Raw genomic sequence first — 16,401 nt, 5'->3', positions numbered from 1 at the left:
ATATGTCAGTACCCTGCACCTCCATCATGCAGATATGCTATGTGCTATCTATGATTTACATAGAACGGGACGTACACAAGAGGTACCAGCAAAACCAACTTTCTTAGTAATCTAGACATCGATAAATTCGTACACCAATCTTCATGATTAATCTTTTCTATTGAAATTAAAGAATAGGATTTGTGGAGAATGTTTTTAATGTGTTTAATTTTTAGTTCAGATGTGTCTTATTTGAATCTTCCTAAGCACTGACTCATGACTAGGCATTGACAAATATGAAACAGGTGCATACTTTCAGGTTATTGATGTAGTCTCGTTGGTTGATGTAGTAGACACTAGTAACAAGGTGTTCCTCCTGGTAGGCCTTCTTCGCTACTACTATGACTTTGGAAAATCCCAGTAATTTTGATGCTCGACTCGAGCTGAGATTATGGAACTTCCTGTATTCGTGGTGAAATACGTAAAGACGTGTATCTCTAAAATCCACTTCTCTCGTCATATTTGTTAATGCATGATCTTACACGTTGAATTGCGTAAGCTAGCTGACTTCAGTGCTTGGCAACAATTTCAAAGACGGAATTACATAGCAGTTTTACAGATAAAGAATTCATTAATTAATCACAATTTACTTTTGAAATATCCACCATTTCGATAAAGTTCTTCTCGGGCAATCAGCCAGGTGAAAACTGGTGGATAGGCCAACGTTTCGAGAACTGTCATCGTTCTCATCGAACTGTCATAATTGCCCTGATGATGAGAACGATGACAGTTCTCGAAACGTTGGCCTATCCACCAGTTTTCACCTGGCTGATCACCGAGAAGAACTTTATCATATCCGCCGCCAGGAAAGCTTCAAATCTTACTTCATCCACCATTTCCTTTCGCTGTTAGTTGAATGTCCTTTGAAGAATATTGAACTAAAAGTACTATCACGGACAAAAGTTTAACAATGATATTGATGAGCATCCGTGACTTTCTGAAACACCACACATGAGAATTGATCTGAAGCATACAATTTTTGTTCAGCTTTTGCACTATATTATAGCTAAGTAAAATTAAGTTTTAGAGTTAATCACTACTTTCTTATACTAAAAGTATAGTTAGTGTTGGATAATAATTTTGTTTCAGAGACAACCCACCAAGACAGTCGTGTAGCTATGCAATTCAGGAATTAACTCAAATCTCTCAGCACTTGAAAGAAAAACCACTCACCTTCTTCCATCTGGCTAAAGATTTTGGATACCAAGATGTGGATTTGCATTTAACCTTGGAAAAACTAGAAGTGATGAAGTATGAAATCAGGAAACTTAACTGTATTAAAAGTCCAAACTTCGAGCAGCAGGTGTGTATCGCTTTCTTACTATCTTTTTAAGCAATAATAACTTACTTATGAGTGCTATAGAATGCATAATTAAAATTTAAAATGATAGGATCGTCTTACTTTATACCCTTACAGTTAAAACTCGTACTGTTTTAAAGCTTTTTTGCTGTGACGTTTTCCGCTTCACTGCGAAACGTATGACATGTTGATAAAATTTATAATTCCGAAAAATCCTGTAACTCAGATGAAATATCTCTTAAAATTAAATCTCACATAGACCATTTCACACTTCCAAGCTGTAATAAGCAAAATTGCTGAAAAATGTTTCTCTCGATTTAAAAAGCGTTATACTAATTATTGTTGTACTGAGAATATGATCGCGTTATGCTAGTGCGTGGATTTATTAAAAAGTTCGTTTTCAAACTTATGTAGCAAATATAAAATACTATAAAATATCCGTTTCGCTGAGTTAAAGTAAGAAAAAGATAGTAATATGTTCTGTTAGTCAGTCAACTGAGCGCTGTCTGATATCGGTCATATTCGATCATTTTTATATATCTCCCCCTTCCCCAAGTTATAGGGCTGAATTTGGATTTAAACGGCATCAGAAGTGCCACTGTTCGTCTCAGCGACTCCGAAAACTATAGATTGGACTCTAATATCGATGTTTTTGATCACTTTTATATATATATTCCCCTCCTCCTCCCCTAAGTTGTACAGTCCGCAGCAAAAAACCTGCAACATGAGCATGTAAGTTTATTGAAAAAACGACGAAGACTTTTGCTCCAAAATAAGTGTGCAGGGGAGGACACCGATGTTTCTTCTGGCGTGATTCGTGCCACTTAGACGTTATGTTGATTCCCTGTGCTGTTAGGCGTAGTTTCACAATAAACTTACATGTTCATGTTGCAGGTTTTTTGCTGCGGACTGTACCGTCAATGTGAAATGACAAAACCATCCCAGGCTCAACTTCATCTATGTTGAAAATTTGATCGAGATCGGTCGAGTTGTTCAAGAGTTACGAACTCACAAACATAGTTACTTTCATATATATATATATATATATAATATGATTATTATTTTAAGCTATTGTTGTGAAAGTCATAGCACTAACACTACCTGATGATCGGAACGTAAGTGATCAGTGCGTTGTAGAAACCCAAAAGATAAATCAAACTTAACAAAATGGAATAACAATAATATTGTCTATCTACGTATCTAAACTGTCAAGTACAATCGTAATTGATAGACGTTACAAAAAGATTTACTCCAGAAAGTAGCAAAAGTTTTTACATAAATATGTGCTTCTCTTTCAGGTAGGAATTTAATCACATATTCTTTATTTTTGCGGGCAAAAAAAAGTACTCAATTTAAAATTGTAAGAATTGAATTAATGACTCAAAACTCAGTGTCTGTGAGGCTTAGTTTTATTCCAGGCAAAATGAATGATAATATTGAATTCTATATATATTTCATAATCCTATTGTTAAGCTAACAGAGACGCTTATATGTTTCTGCGGAATGTTCAACTATAGGTTAATTTAATTTCTTTCCAGTTTGAAACTGTGTTCAAGAAAATGCAGCTAGAGAAACAGAGAAGAATGTACAAGCAGAGATTATCCAACGAGAGCCTTCAATTGTATCCTGATTATTGTAGTCGCGTTAGAGTTCTTCAAGAGCTGAATTATATTGACGATACGAATGCAGGTAATAATATCACTGAAGGAGAAGTAGAATAATTATTATATTTTTAGATGTTGAGTAGTTGATGAAGTCGCTGCTCTTCGAGTATGTCTGAAATTATAGTTTCCATGCGTAGCTTCATCAGAAATTACTGATTTCACAATGACTTAGTGGTAGAGTGCTCTCACTTCAGGTGCGTAGGGTCTCCCTCGTTCGATTCCAGCTTGTGCTAAGTGTTCTTGGTTTTCTCGGAGTTCTTCCTCTCGCTTTCTTCACTCAACCATTTCGTTCATTATCATCAATGTCTTCCTTAGCCTCGGAACATATTCTACGGACGTTAAACTAAAAAGAAAAAATGCTGTGGAAGACCTTCAATTACAACTTATGGTTGGTCAGGTGATTTTTAGTCGGTACCCCAAAAGAGTTCTCTCTGACTTTGACCCTACGTAGAGAAAAACAATATGTCAGAAATAGTCCCCGTCAACAGCAGTAACTGTCTCTAATGCTCAGATACACTGTAGATATCACAGTGGTAGAACTTCGAAGGCGAAGTTGCCCAGTGCAAAAGTCACCTCATCGGAGATTCGCAACTGTCGTCCTCGGAAATGGTTGTATAATAATGAACCAAATGGTAATCCAACAGTGCAATCTATAGGGCGTGCATTAGCGTTTGACAATCAAGTCGGATAATGGTGGGTCTGGTGACGTTAATAATATGTGGCTTCTCGTTATTCTGAAGTAAAATAACACTTCAGCATTTCACAAAGACTGGCTTGATTGTTTTCCATTCTTCTCTAATTTACAAACACTAGCATCATGGTTTTCAATTTTTCATGGACACATCCAAGTCGCTGCAAGTACACATTTGCATTGATCGTCTGACAAGGTGGCAGCAATTTGTGATGCATGATAATCCGTTCAATCCACGAAACTTAGGGCATGGCATAATCTGTTAATTCAGTTGCGGTTATACCCTTTAGGATAAAGAAGACGGACGATGACTTAAACTAAATAATTATAAAAAACATTTGGAGAATGAGAATAGGGAGGACACGAGATAACTCAAGAAAACCCGAAAATACCATTTTGACCACCTAACTCTTTTGTGTATGCTATGTAAGAACAATTGGCAATATTTGAGACATTGACTTACTGAAAAATGTTAAATGAGCAAGCACTAGTAGAAAGCTTTGAAAATAGAAAATCTTCCAACAAATATCATGTTCAGATCATTTTTATTATTTGAGTGTTAAAGGTAAGAAGTAACATGAGCCAACAAATGTAATATTGTATATTTCAGATAGGTTATTAAAAATCTACGAAAATAAAATCGTGAAAATGATATTATATAAAAAAAACTCCTTAATTATGTCTTCATATAATTTAATTATACAGTGCTTAAGTTTGATTGATCCGAAAATATAACAATGGGAAGCAAACATTCTTTTATCTGGATGGTTTGAATATAATCGTATATATGTGGCTTGTAAGGAAATTAAAGATACGAACGAAAAGTAAGATATACAAGAAAGGTATTGGACGCAAAGAAAGTTACACTAGATACACTGGTACAGAGACGATTTCTCCACATGACTGCCACTATTGTCCAAACACGGAGAAAGTGTTTATATCCTGGAATCATAAAAATCCAGCGCCTGCCTCTGGAACTACGTTGTGACTTCTTCCCTTGACTTCGTCGTCGTCGTCGTCAAAGAGTTTTGCACCGAAGTTGTTTCTTTAGGTATAGGAACGGGTCCAAAGTCGGTGCCATATAGCTGGTCGGGCGCTTTCCTTGTGCCAGCAAAAAACTGATCACGCTGCGCACCTCACGCCTGGCGGGATTCGGTATTGCCGCCGGCATTTTCAACGTGTGCTCCTCGTACAAGACTCAGCGCAGCATTGACGAATCACTCCAAATTCTCGTCATATGCATCAAGGTTATTGCAAGTATTGCCAACTTTGGTATATATTGTCCGCCCAACGTGCAAATGTCTTTGTATCTTTACTTTTCTGATAAGCCTCGTAATTTCTTAATCTGATAAAGCTCTAGACTTGAATGATTGCTGTCATTATTATTATTATTTTCTTGTGGGAGCATGGTGACTTAGTGATAAAGCGCTTTCCTTTGTCGCGTGGGATCCCTGGTTCCATCCCCGGCCAAGTAAGCTTGTGATGGACAACATTATGACCGTGGGTTTTCTCGGGTTACTCTCCTTTCCTTCTACATTCTCATACCACCAATTCTTCCATCATCATTCACTTGCCTTAACCATCGTCTCTTTCAGCCTAAAGAGCATAATCGTTGGACGTTAAACTGAAAGATTTCATTTCTTTCTTTCTTCTTCTTCTCTTGGAGGCATAATGGTTCAGCGGTAGAGCGTTTACTTTTGGGGTGAGGAGTCTCTAGTTGTATCCTCTGCCACGTAAGTTCGTGGTGAACAGTACTGCGCGTGTGTTTTTTCGTTTCCTCCTACATTTTCATTTGACTATTTATTTCATAATCATTCACTTTTATAAATCGTCCGTCTTATGTAGCCTAGAGGACATGGCCATAGGACTTAAATTAGAAATTTCATTTCTTCTTTCTTTCTTTCTTTCTTTCTTTCTTTCTTTCTTTCGTCTTCTTCTTCTTATTATTATTATTATTATCATTATTATTATTATTATTATTATTATTATTATTATTATTATTATTATTATTATTATTATTATTATTATTATTATTTATTTGTCAGTTTCGATTTTCTAACTTTTTAATCCTTATTCACTGTAATAATATCTTTACCAGATCTTTAATTCGTAAAGAGTTTTCAAAGAATGCAGGTTTTTTTAATTAACATTAACTAATTTATTTGTACTTAATTTTGCAGTTCAGCTGAAGGGTAAGGTTGCCTGTCAGATGGGTAATCATGAATTGCTGATAACTGAATTGGTGCTAAGAAATATTTTCACTGACCTGTCTCCCGCGGAGATTGCGGCCTTATTATCCAGCCTTGTGTTTCAACAAAAGACAGATGAAAGTCTGAAGGAAATTATGAAAGATCTGACACAACCATTAAGGAAGGTAAAGAAATATGTAAACTTAATATTTTGTGCATAAATGAGGTTCATAAGGTACGTTTAAATTGTGAAATAATATGAAAAGCCAGTTCAAAACCCAAAACATCGACTGTTAAAATAGTTGAAAGATACAGGGTGGCCACAAAGTCTCGTTACCCCTTGATAAATGCTAATGTAAGTTTTTCCGTGACCCCTTGATAAATTAATTTGTAAGTGAATAAACGATAAATGCACGTGCCCATTATGCCCTCGTCGTACGCGGATATCTTACGTAGGTCTTTCCTGGACGTTGGATTGGTCGTGGTAGTCCGGATTTGCCCACACCATGTGTTTGGCCACCACGAAGTCCAGACCTCACCACCTGTGATAATGTGCTATGGGGGTTCATAAAGGGCATCGTTGCACAAAACCGTTACGATACCACTGCCGAACTGACAGAAACTGTGAAACAAGGTTTTATTCAAGTTACACCTATAATGCTCCGCAAAATGTCGCACAGAACCTGGCGGCATATTATCCTTTGTCATGAGAATGACGGTTGACAGACTATTCCCTTGGACACTTAATATTTTCTATCTCAATAAAACTTCTCGAAAGTAGTGTTGTTCATGTCATTCAGTTCTTTCCGTGTAATTATTTACGTACGTTTAATAGTTTAAGTTACTTATTTTCAGGGGTAACGGGTCTTTGTGTTCACCTTGTAGCAATAGTTTCCAATTTACACTGTTATTATTAAATTGGAGATAGTATAATAGTTATATGAAGAATCTACTATTACCAGAATCTGTATTGTTTCTCTGACTTTATTCTTGCATTCAAAATTTGAGATTTTCTGTATACAGCCTACGTTAGAATTCTAGAAGGGATATACACGAGATGTGATTGGAAAATTTTAAGGCTGGGCTTGTAATTTTAAAATGTCAGTAGGCCTCCTTACAAGTTATTGCGATGGATATCATTGAAAGTAGTCCTCTACTGCCTGAACACAGCGATGCCAACGGTGTTTCCTCTTCTGGGAGCATTCCTGAAAATGTATCTTTCGTAAGAGTGTGAAGAACTATTTCCGTATTTGTCTGGGTGTCTTCAATTGAGTCAAATCTCTTCCTTTTCAGTGACAATTTTAATTAGGAAATAGGTAGAAGTCGGCAGGAGCCAAATCGGGAGAATAGAGGGGATTGCGAAAGCACAGAAATGTTGAATTTGATCAGAAATACATGGATAGATAACGCGTAGTTCCAGTTTTTCATTCTTTTTGTGGAATTAATAATCTGCCGCAACACACACACACATGCCCGTACTCAACAAGTTGCTACGCTATACTGAACAAAGATGTTGCAATGATTCTTGCAGCATGTATCAAGATCACACCAAGCCACCACTTCCCCGCTAACTTGCAATTATATCTACTCCTATTGAACAGTGGCCTCACCTGTATTAAAACTGCCCAGTCACACCTCGTATAAAGTTTATTTTCCAAAAAGTGTGTACTTAATGTCTTATAAAGTATAGTAGTTGGCGTTGACGCCTATAGTACGGTGAATCTCCGATCCAACTGCCAGTGAGAACACCTAATTTCGAGTCTGTCATTCAGTTGGGACCGTCTTTCATGGAACCTCGAGGTTCATTAAAAAAGGCGATCAACCTTCCAGAAATCGCTTAGGTTGATAATGAATTGGACTGACCATAATCCTACAATTTTGTTGACGTTTAACGGGAAAAAATAACCAAAAATGAGACAAACGTCAGTCGATAGATCAAATTGAGATGAACAAGATGATCCTCATGTGTAGTTTTCGAGAAAGTGGTTTTTTTGTAAACTTATAAATTGGTATTGTATGATAACCACGCCACATATTAAGAAGAAATTGATCTTGAAGTATACCCTCGTCAAGATTTTCATTAAAAATACAAACAAGATGACAACACACAATGTGGCCAGTAACTAATGAGATAAGAGTTCAAAATTATGGTTGAGTCTTAAACTGTGACTTTTGCAGTAGTTTACAGCGAATTAAGCAAAACGACATGTTTAACAGCACATTCTTATGAGTACTTTTCGAGAAAAACTAAATTCTTAGGCGCTAAACTGTATATTGTTCGTTGCCAATTGATAGCTTTTATCCTGCTAAAACAATTCTTATTTTTTTTTTTTTTAAATCATGTGGTAGATTGTATCGCTTATTATTTTGTCGTCTTCTTCTAATGGTGACATATATAATCCTAACAGACATCGACACACAACTTAACTGTAACACAATAGTATTAACAGTGACACAATTGTCCTAAGAGTGACACAGTAGTGCTAACCATAATAGATTTATGCAGAGTCGTTCTGGTGCATGATTAGTGCCATAATAAAGAATTCGGCTAATATATATTTCCTGCAGTACTCAGGCGTTTAGTATTACGCTAATTAATCTTACGTCAAAACGACTCTGCATAAGGCTCAATACTCCTAACAGTGACACAATAGTTCTAACAGTGACACAATTGCCCTAACAGTTACACAAACAGTGACACGTAGTCCTAAAGTTACACAATACTCCTAGGTAACAATTGTCCTAACTTATACAACATTCCTTACAGTGACACAGTAGTCCTAAACATAATACTCCTAACAGTGACAATAATCCCAACAGTGACAGTAGTTCTAATGTTAACCTATATTCCTAACAGTGAGTTGTCCTAACAGTTACACAATACTCCTAACAGTGACACAGTAGTCCTAAAGTTTAAAACAATACTCCCAACAGTGACACAATAGTCCTAACAGTGACACAGCAATTCTAAAGTTACCAATACTCCTAGGTAACAGTTGTCCTAAATTATACAACATTCCTTACAGTGACACAGTAGTCCTAAACATAATACTCCTAACAGTAACAATAATCCCAACAGTGACAGTAGTTCTAATGTTAACCTGTATTCCTAACAGTGACACAGTTGCCCTAGCAGTTACACAATACTCCGAACAGTGACACAGTAGTCCTAAAGTTTAAAACAATACTCCCAACAGTGACACAGCAGTTCTAAAGTTACCAATACTCCTAGGTAACAGTTGTCCTTAATTATACAACATTCCTTACAGTGACACAGTAGTCCTAAACATAATACTCCTAACAGTGACAATAATCCCAACAGTGACAGTAGTTCTAATGTTTAACAATATTCCTAACAGTGACACAGTTGCCTTAACAGTTACACAATACTCCTAACAGTGACACAGTAGTCCTAAAGTTTAAAACAATACTCCCAACAGTGACACAATAGTCCTAACAGTGACACAGCAGTTCTAAAGTTACCAATTCTCCTACGTAACAGTTGTCCTAAATTATACAACATTCCTTACAGTGACACAGTAGTCCTAAACATAATACTCCTAACAGTGACACAATACTCCTAACAGTGACAATAATTCCAACAGTGACAGTAGTTCTAATGTTTAACAATATTCCTAACAGTGACACAGTTGCCCTAACAGTTACACAATACTCCTAACAGTGACACAGTAGTCCTAAAGTTTAAAACAATACTCCCAACAGTGACACAATAGTCCTAACAGTGACGCAGCAGTTCTAAAGTTACAAATACTCCTAGGTAACAGTTGTCCTAAATTGCACAATACTCCTTAGAGTGACACAATAGTCCTAACAGTTACACAATACTCCTAACAGGAACAGTAGTCTTAAAGTTAATAACAATACTCCGAAGATTGACACAACAATCCAAACAGTGATAGTAGTCTTAAAGTTAAACAAAATACTCATAACAATGACACAATAGTCCTAACAGTGACACAATAATCCTAGCAGTGACACGTAGTCGTAAAGTTACACAATATTCCTAACACTGACACAATAATCTTAACAGAAACACGTAATCCCGAAGTTACACAATACTCCTAGATAACGTTCTAAATTACACAATACTCCTTACAGTGACACGGTAGTCCTAACACTGACACAGTAGTCCTAAAGTTAAACACAATTGTCCTACCAGTGACCCAACAGTTGTAAAGTTATCCATTATTCCTAGATGAGAGACGTCCTAAATTACACAATACTCCTTACAGTGACAGAATAGTCCTAACAATGATACAGTTGCTCTAAGAATTACATAATACTCCTAACAGTGACACAATAGTCCAAACAGTAACAGTAGTCCTAAAAAACAAAATACTTCTAACTATGACACAATTGTCCTAACAGTGACATAATAATCCTAACTGACACGTAGTCATAAATTTCCACAACACTCCTAGGTGACAGTTGTCCTAATTTACACAATACTCCTTAGTGACACACTTGTCCTAACAGTGACACAGTAGTCCTAATATTACACAATACTCTTAGGTGACAGTTGTCCTAAATTACACAATACTCCTTAGAGTGACACAATAGTCCCAACACTGACACAATAGGTGACAGTTGTCCTAAATTACACAATAGTCCTAACAGTGACACAGTAGTTCTAAACACAATACCTCTAACAGTGACAAAAGTCCTAACAGTGACACAGCAATCCTAAAGTTACACAATACTCCTAGGTGACAGTTTTCCTAAATTACACAATAATCCTTACAGTGACACAAGTCCTGAAGTTAAACACGAAAGTCCTAACAGTGACACAGTTACCCTGTTACACAATATTCCTAGGTGACAGTTGACCTAAATTACACTATACTCCTTACTGTGACACAACATTCCTAACAGTGACACAATAGTCCCAAAGTTAAACACAATATTCCTAAGAGTGACACAGTAGTCCTAAGTTACAGAATTCTAGCAGTGACACAGTAGTCCTAAATTACATAATACTCCTTACAATGACATAATAGTCCCAACAGTGACACGTAGTCCTAAAGTTAGACAATACTCCTAGGTGACACGTGTCCTAAATTACAGAATACTCCTTAGAGTGACACAATAGTCCCAACAATGACACAAGTCCTAACTGAAGTTAAACACAATAGTCCTAACAGTGCCACGTAGTTCTAAAATTACACAATAATCCTTACAGTGACAGTTGTCCCAAAAGTTACACAATACTCCTTACAGTGATACAGTATTCCTAGCAGTGACAAGTCCTAACAGTGATTGTTCTAAAGTTATACGAGGGCAAGTCAAAAATTATCTACACTTTTCATTCTACAGTTTATTTACATGAAGCTACTGTTATACTATGCACATCATTTTTCTACGTAGTCTCCCTCCTTATCAATGCACTTGGCTCAACGGTCAACGAGCTTATGTATTCCTTCCAAATAAAAGGTTTTCGATTGGTCGTGAAGCCACTTTTGCACCGCATTTTGCACGTCTAAATCTGAGGCAAATCTGCGACCATGCAAAGCATCCTTGAGTGGCCCAAACAAGTAGTAGTCAGATGGAGCTAGGTCTGGGCTGTACGGAAGGTGTTCCAATAACTCAAATTTCAGCTTGTTGATGGTTTCAATAGTGTGATGAGCCGTGTGTAGCCGTCATGCAACAACAAAACTTTCTGCGACAACAAACCTCGGCGTTTGTTGCGAATTGCCGGCTTCAGGTTCTTCTCCAACATTTCACTATATCTCGCACTGTTGATCGTCTTTCACTTTTCCATGAACTCTGCCATTATAAGCCCCTGTGAGTCCCAAAACACAGTTAACATAACCTTTCCTGCGGATGGCTCAGTCGTGAGTTTTTTCTTCGTCGGAGATCCAGAGTGTTTTCACTGCATTCTCTGGCACTTTGATTCTGGCTCATAGTGATGAACCCATGTTTCATCGCCGGTGACTGTTCTGCTTAAAAATGCATCACCTTCGTTGTTGAATCGAGTGAGTAAGCGTTGACAGACCCTAACACGAACGAGCTTGTGTTCTGCAGTAAGCTTTCTTGGTATCCGCCGTGCACAGACTTTTTGAAAACCGAGCTCGTCGTGGATGATTTGATGGGCAGAGCCATGATTGATGTTCAAAGCAGCTGCTACCTCATCGATAGAGATTCGCCTATTCGCCAGAACCATCTCTCGAGCTTGCTGAATGTTGTCATCTGTAGTGGAGGTTGATGGTCGTCCTGCTCCCTCTTCATGCGTTACACTTGTTCGACCACTTTTAAACTTCTCGAGCCACAAAAAGAGTTTTACGTGATAATACACTTCTCCCATATTGCGATGAATGTCTGACCCTTTGACACCCTCCGACCAGAGAAATCGAATCACTGCTCGTTGTTCCTCTTTGGTGCAAACTTCTAATGGAGCAGCCATGATTTATCTGCAACAGAAGGAAGAAAAATGGAAAAATTAAGATCACACTTCCACAGCATTACTACAACAGTATAACAATAAAATATGCGAGGACAGAAGACAAAGTGCGTAAAGTAAGAAAAGTTATGATAAAAGTGTAGATAATTTTTGACTCGCCTACGTACATGAGTCCTAATAGTTACACAATAGTCCTAACAATGACAATTGTCCGAACAGTAACACAATATTCCTAAAGTTACAGAACACTCCTGACAGTGATACAGTTATTCTAATAGTTATGCAGTATTACATACAATGACAATAAACTTAAGTGACACAAGTTCTAAAGTTACACTGTTGTCCTAACAGTAACACAGTAGTCCTAAGTTACGCACTCCTGATAGTGATACAGCTGTTCTAACTCACATAGTAGTCCTAAAGTTACATAATAATCCTAACACTGACACATTGTCCTAATAGTTACACAATAGTCCTTACAGTGACACAATAATGCTAACAGTGATACAATTGCTAACAGTGACAGTAGTCTAAAGTTACAGAATAGTCCTAACAGTGACAGAGTTGTCCTGACAGTGACACAGTACTCCTAGCAGTGACGAGTCCTAACAGTGATTTTCTAAAGTTACACGTTAGTCCTAATAGTTACACAATAATCCTAACAATGACAGTTGCCCTAACAGCAACACAGTAGTCCTAAAGTTACACAACACTCCTGACAGAGACGGAATATTAATGACACTAACACAGTTGTCTTAGTAGATATACAATACATCTTACAGTAACACAATAATTCAAACAGTGACACTGTAATCCTAAAATTACACAATAGTCCCAACAGTGACACAATGCTTCTAACAGTGACATAAAAGTCCTAACAGTAACACAGTAGTCCTAAAGTTACACAGTCTTCCTAACAGTGACACAGTAGTCTGAACAGTTACACAAAACTCCTAAAAGTGACAAAGTAGTCCTGTAGTTACACAATACTCCTAACTGTGACACAAGTTCTAACAGTGATTGTCCTAACAATTACAATAGTCCTAACAGTGATACAGTTCCCTAAGTTACACAATAGTCCTAACAGTAACATAGTAATCCTCAAGTTATACAATACTCCTAACAGTGACACAGTAGTGTTAACAGTTAAACAAACAAATTACAGAATACTCCTAAGTGACAAAAGGTGTAATAGTGATTGTCCTAAAGTTACATATTAGTCCTAACAGTTACACAGTTGTCCTAATAGGTATACAATACTCCTTACAGTTACAGTAGTCTTAACAGTCACACAATACTCCTAAAAGTGATATAATAGTCCTAACAATGACAATAGTCCTGAAGTTAGACAGTAGTCCTGAAGTTACACAATACTCCTAAACTGTGACACAAGTCCTAACAATTACACAATACTCCTAACAGTAACACAGTAGTCCTAAAGTTACACAATAATCCTAACAGTGACACAGTAGTGTTAACAGTTAAACAGTACTCCTAAAAGTGGTATCATAGTCCTAACAGTGATTTTACTAACAGCAACACAGTTGTCCTAACAGTTACACAGTTGTCCTAATAGGTATATAATATTCCTTACAGTGACACAATAATCCAAACAGTGACACTGTAATCCTAAAGTGACACAGTTGTCCTAACACTGACACAATACTCCTAACAGTGATGCACATATTGCTTGTCAAACTAAAGCGCACGTCAATTGCTGAAATGTTCTATATAACTGTAAGTGATTATATTATGCGCCGGGAAAGACATCTTTAGGAAGGCCAAGAAAACATATACGAGGACAGTATAATGGTGGGGTTATTGTTGTTCCATTTGACTTGGATAAATAGAATCGATTGGCAGACTTTTGATTTTGCGCGAGCAGATATTCGTATTTCTTAGCCAGGGTTAATAAATTGTAGTTAATTTTATACTGTAGCATGTTAAAGTACAATTGCCCTCTTATTTATCTATTTTTATTTTTAATTTGCAGGGCATTGAAGCCATGCAGAAGGTAGCTGACGACTTGGAAAAAATTGAAAAGGAGTGTGAAGTTGGGAAAGAGAACCCACAGACTGACTTTGGAGAAAAACTGAATTTCGGATTAGTGAAAGTTGTTTATGAATGGGCACAAGGAAAAGTAAGTAACGTCTTCTTTTTAATTTATATTTTTATATAACTTTATTTAAAACCCTAAGACTAACTATTTAAATATTTTGCAAAATAAATAAATTCATACGCGACGTACATGAAGTAGGCAGATTTATGCAGTGCACAATTTTAAAACCACTGTTATAACTTACATTTATAATACTGTAATTTTAAAATATTTTGTGTTTTGCAATAGCGTGACTATATTGGACGGGAGTACAGTGTATATTAAGTTTTGACCATATAATGCAGCTGTAGTTATGAATCTCATTTTCATGTAGATACGTGTATTATCTGTGTCTGTATCCGGATTTAGAGTTGATCGAATGCTGCGAACAGTACAAGTTTTAAATTATAGGGAATTGGGAATATTAATATTTCTATTATTTTTTAAATTAAATGTATAAGTAAATAATTTTACTTTTCTTTGGAAAGCGTTTATTTCTGACATGCTGCCAATAAGCATGGACATTTCTCGTCGCTTGTGTAACGTGCGTTTTTCATTCACAATTTGCTGGTTGAGGGCGAAATATAGCCCGCCCCTCATGAATGGTTTCAGATTACTTCCAACACTTTAATGGACATAACAAAATAAATGGTAGTAAGCATAAATGATTTCTAAAACTAATACAACCATTATTTTAGAACATTTGACTTTCTGGTTAAATGAAAATAATATTAAAGGATTTCACTTCCAGTAATCAACAAGAATATATGTACATATATATATATATAGTGAACCTGAAAGTTTTGCATAAATTCCGGGCGGTGATTCGTGACATCAAAAGACCATAAGTCCTCTTGCATGTTGTTGAATTCCGCATCGTGTATGTTGTGCACATCTTTCATTTCCGAAGGTATAACAATAATGTGGTATAATAATTACTAAAGCTTCTGTTGCAGAGTTGATTCTGAGTTGAACGTCTCTTTCAGCAGCGAGGCTATATGAAACGGGACTTACTACTGATTCCCTTGGAATCCGAACCACATGAGCTCCCGCCGGGAATTGAACCCGGGTCTCCCACGCCAAAGACGCGTACGCTAACTGCCTAGCCACGAAGGAGCTTAAAACTTCTGTTACGTGGTAACTGATGTTATAATAATTATTAAAATTTTCGTTAAGTAGTAACTTCACTCTCATGTGAATATGTAACTTACATTTTTTTTTTCTTTCTTTCTTCTAGCCTTTCTCAGAAATAATGCAGTTTACCAATGTACAGGAAGGAATTATTGTTCGTTGCATCCAGCAGTTGAGTGAAACTCTGCGTGATGTGAAAGGTGCTGGCCACACTGTAGGGGATCCTTTGTTACAATCGAAGATGGAAGAAGCATCAAATGCTATTAAGAGAGACATTGTTTTTGCTGCTAGTTTGTATACTACAATGCAGAAATAATAAAAAGTTCCTATTTAAATATGTATGATTGAATCTTGGTGCTATTAATAAATATTCTGTGATTGTCAGAAAAAGTGTTTTTACGCGCTGCTGTCCACTGGTAGAATGCAGAATAGCTGTTAACAATGTAAATATCATACTTGGAAGAAAAATGTAAGTCTACATTGATCACATGAAAAAAGTAAGTGTGCACATTACAAACTAGATGTATATGTTTTCTATTAATGTATAGAGAAAAAGAAAGTTCAGTTTAGTGATTTTTTTTCGCGCTCTTATGAGCACCACCCGCCACTTATTGTTTGATTTATATGGTTAACTGTCGATATACGTATTACGAACAGAACAACGAACATTCGAAAAAAATTCGATATTCAAATCACTAGCTGGGGGCGCGGTGGCTCAGTGGTTCACCTCCGGTGCTTGGGGTCCCTGGTTCGATCCGAGCTCGCGCCGTGTGGACTTTGTGGTGGACAAACACCGTGCTCGTGTGTTCTCCCGTTTCCTCCCACTTTCTTCATTTCACTCACCTCTCATCATCACCGTCTCCTTTAGCCT

The 16,401-nt window shown here is 36.8% G+C and overlaps 1 protein-coding gene across 2 annotated transcripts in view; it reads left to right on the top strand.

The window, feature by feature from the left end:
- The window catches only part of tst (superkiller complex helicase subunit twister), a 94,186-nt gene extending 78,321 nt beyond the window's left edge, over window positions 1-15,865 (top strand). For both annotated transcript variants that reach the window (XM_081730024.1, XM_081730025.1), the window contains exons 15-19: window positions 1,129-1,342; window positions 2,878-3,028; window positions 5,875-6,068; window positions 14,295-14,441; window positions 15,637-15,865. In XM_081730024.1, coding sequence (XP_081586150.1) covers window positions 1,129-1,342; window positions 2,878-3,028; window positions 5,875-6,068; window positions 14,295-14,441; window positions 15,637-15,846 — 916 coding nt within the window. In that variant the 3' untranslated portion in view covers window positions 15,847-15,865. The remainder of the gene's footprint in view (window positions 1-1,128; window positions 1,343-2,877; window positions 3,029-5,874; window positions 6,069-14,294; window positions 14,442-15,636) is intronic.
- Window positions 15,866-16,401: the final 536 nt, after the last annotated feature.

The sequence above is a fragment of the Thermobia domestica genome, chromosome 11 (assembly GCF_964235325.1).
Source record: "Thermobia domestica chromosome 11, izTheDome1.hap1.1, whole genome shotgun sequence".
Classification (NCBI taxonomy): domain Eukaryota; kingdom Metazoa; phylum Arthropoda; class Insecta; order Zygentoma; family Lepismatidae; genus Thermobia; species Thermobia domestica.
The sequence above is the reverse complement of the archived record's forward strand: the minus strand, read 5'-3'. Positions and strand labels throughout refer to the sequence as shown.